Genomic DNA, 15,366 nt, shown 5'->3' with positions numbered 1-15,366 from the left:
CTGGCTGCAAGGAGACTGATTTGATAAGCATTATCTGTTAAGAGCAAGATAGACAGGAGAAATCTTATAAGGTGCTCTGGTGGAATCTTATTTTTTCCTGGCTCTATCTTTTTAGATTTCTGGACAGAGCCAAAAGGGAAAACTAACTTGAAAATCCCTTGGATCACACTGACACTTTTTTGCAGAAAGTAGGAATAAATTTTGTTCTACATCTGCTGCTACTTTAGCATTTTTTTTTTTTTTTTTACCAATGTTTTCCCTATAAAACTTGATGGAAACAAAGTTTCTAGATTTGTCTATCAGCACTCTAAGGCCTCAAACGGATATGTTTAATGCATACAGCGTTATGTGCAATCACACAAAATAATCATTTAAAAACATCTACAGTGTACTTAAGATGTATCCATTACAAAAAAAAGTGGAACACCCCCCCCCCCACAAAAAACAAACAGTACAGAGGTCTGGTTTCAAGAAATCAATTAATCCTTCAGGCTACTACAGCCCTGAAAAGCTTTCTTTACAATACTTTCATGCAACTTTTTGCAAAAAAATAGCTGAAGCTTTGTTTTTCTTCCTCAATACCCACTCTATTTTCATATAAGATTCCACCAACCTCTACATAATCCCATTATCAAGACTTTAGTACAAAGGTCAGAGGGACACTGCTACTTATCTGTACTGACAACTGTACATATAAAAAAAATTCTCCTCTGAATCTACACTCTTCAATTTATCTATTTCATGTTCTCAAAGTTTTGCGTTAAGGATGCAACTGGTCCACTTAGAAGCATACCTATGAAAATCTATCTGGAAGGATTTTTTTTTTCTTTTTCTTTAGATAATGTGAAATTTCCTTGATAGTTTCTCCTGTTCTGACTGAATCCTCAAGATTTTGATCAGATTTATTTTTGCTTTAAAACACCATGTTTAGAATGGATGAGAATGATCCCACTTCTGGGAAAGGAGGCTCTGAGTCTAAGAAAAACAGTCCTCAGAAACACAAAACCTCTGTGTATTTTAGGCTATATTTCTTTTCCTCAGCAATTACAGACACATTCACAGTAGTTCTGTGGTGGGATTTCTCCTTTCCATCTTTTCAGGGTTTGTTCGTTTGTTTTGTTTTTAAGCATAGGAATAGCACGCACGATGGGTCCTAGTGAAATTAATGCATAATGGTCTTAGATACAAAGTTAGGATACAAGAGAGAGCAGTCAGTATAACAATTCAATATAACGAACTAACTGACACAAGATCTGCATCCTTATTTAAAACACACAAACAAAAACCCTGCATCTTAGGGCACTGTAATCGGTGCCATTTTTTTTATTTTATTTTTTTAAATTAGGAAAACAAACTACATTTTCATTTATCACAATGCAAATCTTCTCCAGTCACTGGGGAGAGGTAGGTAAAATCTCTGCAAACAATTTGACTAGCAGGACCTTCAACAGTGTCTATCTAACCTCTGACTTTTAGCAAAGGGGGAGAGAAGCAGTGAAGACCGAAGGAGAGGGACTTTACATCATGTGCAAAGTCTCCATCCAGTTTAGAGAATTGTATATAAAATGGACAAAACATCTCCATCACACAAGATTATAAGCATGTTCCCTCTCTTCCCACAGTGCAGCTACTACAGACTACCCTTGCAGGAATACCTGGGGATAGGCCCTTTTCTGGTTGCAAACCCAGCAACGATCATTCTAAGAAATTGTTTCTAGTCTTCATAACAGAAACACACGCAGAACCCAGATATTAGCAGACATACTGGCACTTGCTCAAACTTGGGTCCTAATGCAGTATTTACACTAAGTGAAATTGGGGTTAAAAAAAAAAAAAGTGTTTTTTGTTTTGTTTTGTTTTTTTTAACTGGAAGAAAGCATAGGACTCAATCATTGACCAAGCATACTAATTAAAGAGTTCATCATAAGGCCATTTTCAGTGTTGTTATGCCAAAAAGGTCTGTTGTGATCCCACCTGGTATCCTAATATTGTTCTCCCCCATCCTTATCTTAGTCAATAGAAAAAGTTAAGATGACACCAGCCAGCTAGTCTACCAGACCCTAAATCAAACCAGTATGCACCAAGACAGGAAATATACATTTTTTTTTTTTTTGTTGCGAGCAAGCCAAAAAAACTGTACTGCGAACAAAAAAAAAAAACCACGCCACAAAACCCTTCTATTTAGAATAGCTCATTTCCAACAAAATCTCCCAGAGATTTGAGCCTTTTTTTAAATAAAGCCCCCACAATTTCTGAATACATTTTATCACTCACTGAAGAATGTAACGATACACCAAGCAAATCCAAATAAAGAAATTCAAAAAAAGATCATTCCAAGACCTTTGTGCTCACAATACATACGTGAACCATTATTCAAATTGACATAACTGTGTAAACCCCTCCCCCCCTCCAGAAAAAAGACAGAAAACCAAATGCTGTATCTGTAAATAATGTAGCTCCTTCTATTGGGAACTTCTCTTGGCTTTATATTTTCATTTGCTGCCTGATCTATCTCAATTAAAACTATTGCTACAGCACATTGTCACAAGACATGTTCAGTTCTGAAAACAAGCTACACAAGGTGGCTTAAGTCATCACATTCTTTCACCAGAACATCACTAGCTCATTCTACCATTTCTTTCCCTACAGCAAGTTGTAAACCTCCCCATCTCTTCTGCTGCTTTTTTTTTCTCACTGGAACTGTTCTGTATTTGTCAAGCTCAGGGATGTCAAACTCACTTGGCTCCCATGGCTGGATCCAGACTACGGGGCTCCTGGCAGGTTGGATCTGGACTCACCTCTGGCAGTGGGGCAGTATCACTTTGCAAGCAACAGTGGGGTTCAGTGGACACTGTGCCAGCTCAGGGACCTACAGGGATTAACACAGCCATCTCTCACCCTGCTGCCCCAAAAATGCATCTCAGTGAAGACCTGTGGTCACATCTTTGACACCCCTGGTTTAGCTGGTAGATTCTGTTAATTCTAACACATGCAAAACTCCATTTGCTAGAGGGGATCCCAGTACATAATCCACATTTTCACAGACAAGATCATGCTTCTTTTTTCTTTTTTTTTTTTTCCAAACTTAGAATATCAATTTGCTTAAATGACAGTTAATATTTGTCATAGGAATCTTGAGTTCAGGTGCCTGCTCAGCATAATCTTGCACATGTTCCTGAAGAACAAGCTACCACATTTTGTACTGTGTATGACATACATGTTTATAAATTGCACCATCCCAGAAAATGATGAAAGGGTGGTAAAAAGTATTCAACATAAATTTAATTTAGGGTAACTTTTATTAAAATTATTTCAATTTTTCCTCAAATAGATTCTGTCTATAAGACATCTTCATTTCAAGCCTCTTTCCTACCAATTCTTTTTCAGCTCTGTTTCTCTAAGATGAAGACAGTAGCTGTATATAAACATCTCCCAATGTGCTGCTTTTTAGTTCTAGCCTCTTATATCCCTCCAGCATGTGTAGGCCACCTGGTTTTGCACACCCACTCAAAGGTAAATTAGAACAAGTTATACTACTTAATCATTCCAACTTGCTTCGTTAATAACTGAAGTCTGCATATAACTCACACAATCATTTGAGGCTTCAAAGCATCTGGCGCAAGTATTTTTATGGGATTTGCATCCACTTGCATCAGAGGTTAAAAATTTGGTTGCCATGTTTAACAGCATCAACTACTGTTTTTTGTTGTTTTGGGGGTTTTTTTGAGAGAGAGAGAGAGAGGAGAACCAATGCAAGGCAGTGACTCAACTATGTACAACACCTAAGAAGTACTGCTGAGAATATAACAAATGCTTTGTTGCATCATGAAGCCATAACAAAGTCAATAAATTCATTCAGAGCTACTAGTTTTAGAGAGAAAAATGGTGGACTTTCCAGCTAATGTTCTTTTGATTGTTCAGATTGGGAAGTCTGCAGGTACCTTGGAAAAAATAAATGAAAGACCCCATCCTCAGCACTACTCTGATGGCACAAAGGGGACAGAAGCTGCCCTTCTAAAGCAGCTTGGACTTTATTGAATTTGCTTGAACTTAAAATGACCCCCCCCCACACATAATTATATTGTAATTTTCCATATACAGAATCAAACTATTGTACGGTCACCTTTAATGTTAATTCATCCCCTCTACCACCACTGCAGGGGGCAGCCAGTAGAAGTGTGGGGAGGTCAAACAACTTGTGCCTATCCCCTGCTATCTCTGTCCTTTTCCTGCCACGCCTGTCCCCCTGCTCTCCGCTCTGTGCCGACAGGCTCCATCCCCGTTCTAGCCTGGAGCACAGAGCACAGCCCCAGCCCAGGCCCCGTAGCAGCAGGGCAGGCTGTGCACCACTGCTACAGGCCAGGCTGGGGCTGTGCTCAGTTCTTCAGGCCGCAATATGCATAGAGCCTGCCCGCACAGAGCAAAGGTAAGGGGAGGGAGATGGGCAGGCAGGGAACCAGAGGCTGCTGCCCCCCCCTTCCTTTGTACTTGATTCAGAAGGTGAGAGGCCTCCCTCCATGTTAAACAGAGAAAAAAACCTGTCTTAGAATAGAGTAAATACAGTATATAGACCCCCATACCACCTCACCTCCCTGCCTTTGAGGTTGGAAGAAGCATGCTGGGGAGGAGAAGGGGGGGACATGATCAAATAAATCATACTGCCCACTCCTAAACTGGTACAACAAGAACTTAAGAGAAGCCTTCAGTCTGTCCTAAATTATGCTACGGGGCGCTTTAACATCTGCTGTCCCAAGCAGCTGCTGCAAGAATTATGGGAGCACACAATTTAAACTACCTTTGTGTACTTTTCTGCTCCCATTCTGTGCTGCAGATCTAGTCTAAGGAGTTTACAAATCATCAAAATAAAACCAAAAATGAAACATAAGATCCTCTAATACCGAGGTTCCCGAATAGTGGTATGTATACCCCTGGGGGTACGCAAGACATCTCTGGGGCGTATGCAGGAAAAATTGTGTAATGGCATGTTTAATTTCTGTGGCATTTAAGGGGTTAAAATTTGAAGTGCATGCTGGTTGGAGTAGCTGGTAAATCTGGAAGGGGGTACACAATAAGAAAAAGTTTAGCAACCTCTGCTCTAATGCATCCTATATGATCATGGGTAGGGTATTACAGGAACCTTTGAACCGATATGCAATTATACTGTTACTTGAATCAAGTACTTTGCAAACAGTTTTTCTATAACAACATTTCAAATATGCTTTTCAGAGGTCAATATGAATATTGAGAACTTGCGTGTATTTCACCTGTTTCTTTAACTTACTTCATTTCTTACTAATGTTTTATGCCTTCATTTTGAACATTATAAAAAATGCTATTTTGAAAGTTAAAGATCCTGGTTCTTTTGTCTGCTTGGGGTATTTTCCTCATTTTTGCTCCCTATGTTTTTAATTAATTGCGTAATATTAGTGTATGAGTTTCCAAATATTTATCAGATGAGAAATATTTGTGCAACTATTCAGGAATGGGAAGATTGTGGCTAGAAAGTGAGTAGTTTGATGGAATGAGGATGTTTAAAAAGAAGAAAAGCAAATGATAGCACATGTGAACCTTCTGTCTTGCAAAGCCTTTGAATTATAATTGCTAGAAATGACAGAAATGGGAAGGGAAAAAAAGTAATGAACATGCCTAAGATGATGCAGTGTTATTGCCAACAGATGGCGAAAGAAATGAAAGCAATTTTTAAACAAATACATTAGTTTTGTGGACACAATAAAAAGCCCCACACAGTTCTCACTGACTTCAAATGGTGCTACATATGTGCAGTGCCCTAGAACATGGAGTCCTAATTGGCGCACTCTCAAATGGACACATCCAGGATTAATGGACACTTTTAAAAGCACTGGCCTTTGGTTTGTGAAAATATCCCCACACAAGGAGAACAGATATTAGTCACTGCTTCCTTTTTTTCCTGTTCTGTTAGTCTTGTCTTGGTGCCACCTTCTATAATGCCCTTACTCTGAAACACTCCACTTTTCATTGTTCTTCATGTCCAAAGGAGACAGGACAAGAAGTGATGGGCATAAACTGCAATAAGGGAGATTTAGTTTAGGTATTAACTTTACAAGTGAGGTAATCCCTCACTGCTGCAGATCATCTAGAAAGGTTGTGGACTCTCCATAATTGCATATTTTTAACTGAATGAGAGAGAGAAATTTTTCTGGGCTGATCCAGTCTTGAACAGGGCTTGGATTGGATGACCCCTCCCAAGCCCCCTCCAATCTTATTTTGCTAGCGTGTCAATGGGACACACTTTGATTCCTTAAAAATCCCTACTTAAAAACCGTATTTCTTACTTGATGCCTTTCAGCTATGGCACAAACATACATAATTAAAAAAAATAAAGAGCCAGATATTTGCATAACCCCTTTGAGTGAAACTCCTAATTCCTGATATCCCGTGTCTCTGTAATGTCCAATTTTAAGTCCACCTTCTGGTGGCAGAAACTGCGTTTTCTAAGTTTTATACAGCGCTACACACATAGACAACAGTTAAGGGAATAATGTATTATGCAACACATAAAGGAATCTCAGGAGGATATCTTACATGAACAGGGAAAAATAATTATGAAAAGAATGGCCTAGCTTGATTTTGACTATGTTGATAGGCATCCACGTATCTGAGAATACTAAATATTTAAATAGCAAACAATTAGGTGATTACAGTTATTAATAAGACACATAGACGCATTGCAGGTGATTTTAGGGGTTTTCCCCCCTCATAACCTAAAAATAAAAGTAGCCTAGTCAACTGAGATACAGAAAAAAAAGACAATAGTTTAAGAATTTCTGGACTTTTAGGAAGCCAGATTCCTATAAACGTGTGCCTCCACGAACAACTATTCCATTGCTTGCTTCGGCCTTGCTTGTCTGCAGTTTTTAAGCTCTGTTTTTGAAAGTGCATGAATCCTCACTGGAAAACCAAGCAAGCAAAAACAGATTGTTCCCAGTTCTAAATCGTGTGCATCTATTTTTACGGCTGGAACTCCAATAAGTAATTTTTATGGTCATTGTCCTACAGTGTCCACTGGAGGTCAGTTGCTAAAAACAACAAAACAAAACAAAATCATGAGTTTTCAACTCAGTTTTGTACTCTTCCCAGTTTCCCTCACCACTCTTACATCATAGAACCTGATACTGTTCAAGCAATTTTGTAGCCCAAATGTGACATTTTTCCCCCCCACAAAAAGAACAGCACTAAGTGTATGGAATTCCTTATATTTCACTACAATAGCGTTAAGCAGCTATTTTAAATTGAGCTGTTCAGTGACAATTCGAATTCAGACTCGTGATTGGGAATGTAAATGCATGGAAGATCAGATCGTTCAAAAGTGATTCCCTCAATTTTAAATGTAGTCCCCTTCAGCGTGTATTGTATTACTGTATGTAGCAATACACACACACACACACACACACACACACACACACACACTCTCTCCTTAAGGTATTATGACTCAGCTGCAGCTGTAGGAGCCATGCCTCTGACTTTCAAACGTACAGTTCAGAAATACCAAAAAAGTAATGGTGCATTAAAGTAACCATTCCCCCCCTACACTCTCCTGACTTGAATAGAAATTTTAAAATATAAATGTAAAGGTAACCAAAGAATATCAAAACAGGAGAACACAGCAGCCGATATGCAGAATTGTGAATATAGTTAATAAAGTGAGCTGGCTTTGATATAAACTCACTGCCAGGACTCAATAAGAGAACTTTTAAATAACTGACAAAAAAGAATAGACAGCAAAGCCAACCAACCTACCTACCTACCCCTCCTGGTTCCTAAAACATGTTCATTAGAAAGGAGAAAAAATCTCCCAGAAAGCTTGAATGGCAAACGAGTTTGTTTCTCTAATCAACCTGGAAAGGCCTGCAACATTTACATAATATACTCTTGACCATTCTGAAGAGGAAATCATAATAATGCTCAGAGGCTGTTAAAAAAAAAAAAATAGTGCCTGGAGATTACACACGCACGTTGTATTTGTAATGCATAGGATAGACCGCTAGATTTTGTTCATATATTACGTGTCGATTTACAGAAAAAATTCTTGCATTCTTAATCCGAACAGATGGTGCAGGGTTCGTTTAGGGTGATTTGTCCTTTAAATAATGTCATTGTGCTTCCTTTAAATTCACTGGACTTGAGTAGGTGCAATTGAGAACTAGGAAGAGTTCCTCATAGGAGGATTTTATATTAAAACAGTTATTCAGTATCTTTTGCATGTGTAGAAAATATAAACAACTCCTGCCTGCCAGGTAACAGCACTGTTGTCTCACTGCATCCATCAGTGACAACTACACTTCCTGCTCTTGAGCACCAAAAAGAAAAAAAAAATCCTATCCGATCTATCATTCTTGACTTCATAAAGCATTTGCAGATGACAGGTCTACCCCGTTAAATACTTCCTGCAATTTGGTTAATTATATGCCGATTCTGCAACTGCTGAATGACTCCTATCTGATCAAATAAAGAGCTATCAGATCTCCCTTCAAGACTGACATCTCAAACACATCTCACAGTAGATTTCTCAGAGAGATATGCTGTTATATCAAACCTGGTGTAAGAAGACAAAAAACCAACGACCCATTAGTTTGAAGATGTAATGAAGTTATTTTTCCCCGTGAAAAAACATGCCATCGCATCCACTTCAATGATGTATTTCTCCTGAGAACAGTCCTAGAAAATAAGGCTGCAAAAGGACCTCAAGGAGGTCACCCCATGTCCAACCGCCTGCTCCGAGCACGACCATCGCCAACCCCATCAGCCAAGGCTTTGTCAGCCCGCGTCTTAAAAACCTCTTTCCCTCTTTGCCATTTCCACTTTTACCGTTTTATAACCGGCGACTTTTTGAATGGCTTTTACTGTTTTATAATTGGTGCTTTGAACTGCTCTGTTTTACAATCGGCGACCCTGAGCGGCTCTCACCGGTTGACAGTCGGCAACTTTTTAAATGGCGTTCACCAGTTGACAGTTGCCAACCCCGCGTGGCTCTCGCCAGTTGACAATCGGTGACTTTTTGAATGGTGTTCACCGGTTGACAGTTGGCAACCCTGTGCAGCTCTCGGCGGTTGACAATCGGTGATTTTTTGAACAGCGTTCACCGGTTGACAGTCAGCGACCCTGCATAGCTCTCGCTAGTTGACAATCGGTGACTTTTTCAATGGTGCTCACCGGTTGACAGTTGGCAACCCCGTGCAGCTCTCGGCGGTTGACAATCGGTGATTTTTTGAACGGTGCTCACCGGTTGACAGTCGGCAACCCTGCATAGCTCTCGCTGGTTGACAATCGGTGACTTTTTCAATGGTGCTCACCGGTTGACAGTTGGCAACCCCGTGCAGCTCTTGGCGGTTGACAATCGGTGATTTTTTGAACGGTGCTCACCGGTTGACAGTCGGTGACCCTGCATGGCTCTCACCGGTTGGCAGTCGGTGACTTTTTGAACGGCGTTCGCCGGTTGAAGTCGGCGACCCCGCGCGGCTCTGGCCGGTTGGCAGTCGGTGACTTTGTGAGGGGGGCTGGCAGGCGCCGACCCCACGCGGGGGGAGGGGGGCCCCCACACTGCCTGGGCAAAGCCGGTGCGGGCTCGCCTGTCCTTGCGGCCCTTAGCAGGGCGCAAACCCCCCCGGGGAGCCCCGGGCTCGCGCCGCCTGAAGGGCCCGCGCCAGTCCCACCCCCCCCGTGTCCGCGCCCAGACAACAAAGGCGGCGGCGGCGGCGGCGGGAGGTTTCCCCGCGCCCCCGGCCCGGCCCGGCCCGGCGCAGCCCCGCTCAGCCCGACCGCTTTTGCCGAGTCACAGCCGGCGGCCCCGGTACCTGATATGGCGGCGGCGGCTCCTGGTCCGGCTCGGCGCCGTCGCCGTAGCTGGCCCGGTCCGACTGCGACTCGTGCAGCAGGGAGATGTCGTCCGACGTGGGGGACTTGAGGCAGTTCCCCATCTTCCCCCGCCCCGGGCGGCGGCGGCGCGACGCTCCGCTCCGCTCCGGTCAGGGCCCGGCGCTCATGCCCGCCCCTGCCTGCGCGGCTCCGCTGCGCTCCGGGGCCGGGACTCGGTTCCCCGCCCCCGGGAGGGCAGCGGCGGGGCCAGGTGCGGCCCGCCCGCCCGGCGGTTGGCGGCGCTTCTGCTTCCCGGTCACCCGCCCCGCCCCGCCCCTCCCCCTCCCCCTCCCCCCGCCGGCTCCGTGCGCCATCGGGGCCCGGCCCGGCCTGGCCTCCCCCCCAGACAGGAGGGTTGTTCCACCACATCGCCCTCTCGGCCCTCTCGTTGTGTGCGAGGAGGCGGACAAAGCCCCTTCCTCGTGAGGTGTCTGCCTCTCGAAGGGGTTCCCATGATCTCCTTGTCTTCGTGGCCATCCGGATGAGGGAAAACCTGGGGCGGGCAAAGCCTCTTGGTGGCGAGGCGTCCTGCCCTTCAAAGGCCACGGCGATGTCATTCGAAAAGCATCGGGGACGGTTCTTTGGGGTAAATCCGACGTCTTTTCTTGGACCCACGTCAGCCAGACCGACCCGAGCGCCTCGCTGGATCGACGCGTCCAAGACGTTCAAGTAATCTGGCTGGCTCCTTCCACGCCGCCAAGGCCTCTAGGCCGGGTGGCCATCATAGAGGACAGTCTGGTTTTCCTCAATGGATACGAAACCCAGTGCCTCTTATGTCCTCTATTTTTCTCTTCGCTTATGTTCGTTAATATTCGCGTCCTAAATTTGGGTTTCTTCCGAAGAAAAACAGGACGTAAAAGCGTCCGGTTTTGTATCCGTAGAGGACGGAGTAGCAGAAAACCGGACTGTCCTCCACGAGGGCCACCCTACCGCTAAGGACTTTGCTGTTGCTGCTGATTTCATATAAACAGAATTGGGGAGACAACCATGTCTCCAAAAAAAACATAAAAATGTTTTCCCCCACCTGGGCCTGTTGCCTTGCGTGTTTAAAGTAGAGGAAAAAGGAAAGATGAAATCTTTTATTCCACTGAAACGTATGTTCGTTAATATTCACGTCCTAAATTTGGGTTTTGAATATTCATGAATAAATATTCATCGCCATGCGTGGGACAGCCACAATTTCTCGAGTTATCGACGTTCTTGTATAAAATCTTGGACCAAATGGAGTTAGTAACAATTATGAGGTCAGGACCTGATCCCTTCGCTCTGGCATTTGTAAAATTGCCACCGCACCGGCCGTGCATCTCCCGGTGCGGTTCCCAGGGTAGGAGTGATCATATAATCAATATTTTAACCACCATTTTAGCTTTGAACGGTTACGTGGTAGGACAGTTAAAGTATTTGGTCTACTCGAGTGCCCCACAATTGGTAACCTAAGAGAAAACAGTCTAATGCAGAGACCCACATAAGGTGTTTCAGGACAGACGAGAAGTGCATCCCATATGGGGAAAATAAGCAGGATCCCTCTCCTGCTGTTTTTATATTTGTAAATCAAACTTTCAAGCTTTCTTTATTTACCATTAACTTCAAGGCACGCCGTATGACCAGCCCTGTAGTTAACAACTTTTTTTTTTCCTTGCAAAGTAAAATATACAGTTAAATGTTTCTGGCTATCCCATGAATGGTCATGAATATTTAAAACCCAAATTTAGAACACGACTATTAATGACATAAGTTTTAGTGGAATAAAAGATTTCATCTTTCCTCTTTATTTTACCTTAAATATGCAAGGCTACAGGCCCAGGTGAGGGAAAACATTTGTTTTTTGGAGCAACGGGAGTTTGCCTGGTTGGTCTCCCCAGTCCCTTCCATCTGAAACCAGTAGCAACCACAAAGTCCTTAGGGGACTTCACGGGATCTCTAGCACTTCTCCCTGCTGGAATTCTGCTGCCAGTAGGTTTTATGGTGGGGATGGGCAGGTTGGGAATAAATATGTTTGAAATGCAATTATCACTTACAACAGAAAGGCTTTGTGATAATGTGGCGATGCCATGACATACAATAATTATTAAGTCTGATGTGACCTAGATATTGGGATGTTTACTGCATGGGTATGTTGGTTTAATTCAGGGGTGACTCAACTTCCTAACTCTTCTACCCACAAACCTTGACACGACTGGGAGCTGCAAGGTGCAAAACTTTCAGGATGTACATACCCGTCAGCTATCTGTGCAAAGTGTTCCAGCGTAAATATGTGCTGTTAAATGACTGCTTAGAATAACCAATAAACAAGACCTGAAGAAAAGCAAAACCAGAAAGAAAGAATTGGACAGATAGAAAAAGAATATTTTTATTTTGACTCTGTCTTTAGGAGCTGCGTTTAAACCGCCTAGAAACCACAGGCAGCTCAAGCTGCAGTTTGGTCACCGCTGGTTTAGTTTAATAGGAAGTTGTAAGAAATAAAAGCAGGAAGTGAAACCATGGCTGGAGATAAGCCACCCCGTCTACCCTGCTGCACCCATGTAGCATCCCAGGGTGGTTAAGACAATGTTTGACCTAATAGCTCTAAAGATGTTTCCTCACATTTCCAGCTAAGTTAAAAATATTGTTTTGCCATGTGGGTTCAATGCTCGGATCTGGATACGAGTCCTTCCATAGCTTCTGATAAAATAAGGTGATGCTTATGAAAGCCTATGCATACCTGAGTGATTTACTGGTATTTAGTTTTTAAGGTGTGAATCTATCCTGCCTCCTACCTTTCTTTCCAGAGGTCAGTGGGTTGCTACTGAGCAGTTCAGGCTAACTAACAAGATCTGCTAGGGAACCTAAAAAAATTAGGCCTGCCTGGCCCCACATCACAAGATGATAGGACTCTAGATACAAGAAAGAGCAAGTGACTATTGTTTTATAATAATTTTCTTAAATGCTTTATTCCTATTGTTAGGATTAAATTGTTTTGGTTTAAGAAGGCCAGTGTAGTCACTGTATTCGCCACTTGTCATGGGCTCATGGAAGAAAAAAGCTCCAGGTGCTAAACCCAGTTGGTTGAACTATACCAAACCATGTTGGATATGCATGGTCGAGAGAAAATCTGTAGCAAGAGGCCCAGTTTAAGAACGGGAGAACTGTAGAATACCACTGCAGGAGAGGTAAAAGTATGAAACCTGCACTCAGTGAGGCATAAGGGATAAACTGAGAGGAACCAGAAAGGAACCAGAAGGTGCACAGCTAACCCTGCAAGTGACAAGCTTCATGAAGAGGAAAATTTTGCAAAATTTCCCAATGCTGGTCAGACTCGGGTCTCACTTGATCTCTGGAAGTCTGTTCTGTACGAAGATTCCCTTGACAGTGAATGCTTTATCCCCAGCTCTTGTATGCTTTGTCCTAAATTTTCTACGCTGCTGTGTCCCAGATGAGTATGGCTCAGTATCTGAGAAACTGAAATTTGATCTTTGATGCAGCTGGGACTTGAGCCATTAATTGTTTTGGAAATTAGCACCATGACCAGAAACTGGCATCAGAAGCTCACTGGGATCCAGAGGGGGCTGGGGGAAGCAGACATAATGTGGCATTACGTACCACCTGTAGCCTCTCCTTGCCTTCATATTCACCTGATATTTTGAGTTATCACCTGGAGGTGATAAATGTATGGATTCCTTTGACCAGCTTCTCATCCAGGATGAAGTGTCTTTAGAAATAAGGTGGTTTCTTTGTAGGAAAGATAGATACAGATATGAAAATATTAGTGGCATTGGCAACCTATATACTGTACTTTCACAATTTTATTTGTCTATAAACAAACATTTAAACAAATGCTTATAGCCATAATTTGACAGTGAATGTCTTCTGGAACTTTTTTTTTAATTAAATAAATAGAAACCCACAAAAAGTAGCCACTGCTTATATGCAGGAACCATTTTGGGGAGCTGCAAGGACAACAGGCGACATAAGTTATTTCTTTTACCTGACATCCTATTCTTGGGGTTCATTGATCCATTCATAGATGGAGTACAGGTTTTTTCCCCCATTCCAAAACATTAATTAGTTTGAAAGTCCTCTTCAATACTATGTGTATATCACTAACAACAGGAGTTGTATAATGGTATTACATGGTATACATGCCCACCATACCTTTTTGACATCTCCTATTACACCTTCTTACCTTTGGAAGGTAGTGTTCCCAAATCCATATATAGGGGTGATAAGGCCTCAGGCCATATTAAGTACTAAGTGGAGTCCCTCAATCCTGTGGAGCTCTGCCTTTATGGACAATGTTGGAGACAACCATGTGGGAGAGGTGGAAGGCAGAATAAAGAAAATAGAAATGTGATTTCAAATGAGCTACTGAGATCCACCTGGAGGAAACCTTTTAAAAGGATTCTCATGGCCTGTGAAAAAATATAATCTAGGTTTTAGCTTTGTCCTCTGTCTGTAGAATCATAAATAAGATTCCTTTTTTTTAGTGTAGCATATACCAGTAATCATCCATGTATACGTGATCATGAGAATGCTTTTTTTTTTTAATTTGGTTATAAAAAGCAGAGCATCTCCTCAGATGGGCATGACTTCCTTGCTAGGTTTGCCAGCTCTTTAACCAAATTACAGATATTTCTTGAATGCAAATGGTATTTTAGCATAATAGCATTATGCTATTACCCAAGAGATAATGAAGTGACCAACAGAAGCTTCCTTACTAACCTAGGTAAGAAATACTCTGGTCAACCAATAATGCAATCATGGAACTAATGTCTTTATTTTGTGTGTACTTTATTATACATTATTTTGCTCATGTTGCTGGAATTAACTGCAACTCTGGTGTTAATTTGCTCAGTATCACATATAGCATTTACATTAGTTCATCCTCCTGTGAAATCTTAGCCAGCAGATGTCTTGTATTGTTATAGAGCTTCTGCTTTCTGTAATAGCTATTACTCCGAAACCAAAAATGTTATATTACCAGGATGTATCCTGTACCGAGATAAAGACAATGTTCTGCAAGACAGGAAAAAAGGACAGCCACTATAGTACATGTTCACCATATACTCCTTTCAGTCATAAACACACACTCTTCTCAGCCAGCTTTACATGGTGAATCTCATGTAGCAGTCCATTTGCTCCATGTAATACATTTTGCCAACATCTATGTGCAAATGATTTACAGCAGATATATTATCATTATGTTGCTTTAACTTTTACTTCTGGTTTGCTCAAAAACAATTACTGGAAAAACATGATGGCATGTGGATCTAAATACATCCTTCAGATATCACAGATTTCACTAATAGGCCAATCTCAAAAGGAATACTGGTAATACAAAGATGATGGCAGAACCGATGCAAAATACCAGTATACTTTAAAAGCATACACATTACTAATACCATTTATATTGCTTCTTGTCCTTAAACAGACTTACATATAAGGGCAGAATTTGGACCAGGGTATTTTGGATTAAGTAAAATTGAAATCTCTATT

The 15,366-nt window shown here is 42.1% G+C and overlaps 1 protein-coding gene and 1 long non-coding RNA gene across 3 annotated transcripts in view; one reads left to right on the top strand and one right to left on the bottom strand.

Annotated features, from left to right (window-relative positions):
* The window catches only part of RNF11 (ring finger protein 11), a 54,419-nt gene extending 44,290 nt beyond the window's left edge, over window positions 1–10,129 (bottom strand). The window contains exon 1 of the mRNA XM_014598675.3: window positions 9,834–10,129. Coding sequence (XP_014454161.1) covers window positions 9,834–9,956 — 123 coding nt within the window. The 5' untranslated portion in view covers window positions 9,957–10,129. The remainder of the gene's footprint in view (window positions 1–9,833) is intronic.
* The window catches only part of LOC132250724 (uncharacterized), a 32,495-nt gene that overhangs the window by 2,159 nt on the left and 14,970 nt on the right, over window positions 1–15,366 (top strand). The window lies entirely within an intron of this gene.

Source organism: Alligator mississippiensis, chromosome 5 (assembly GCF_030867095.1).
Source record: "Alligator mississippiensis isolate rAllMis1 chromosome 5, rAllMis1, whole genome shotgun sequence".
In the NCBI taxonomy this organism is placed as follows: domain Eukaryota; kingdom Metazoa; phylum Chordata; order Crocodylia; family Alligatoridae; genus Alligator; species Alligator mississippiensis.
Note: the sequence above shows the minus strand (reverse complement) of the source record. Positions and strands in the feature narration are given on the sequence as shown.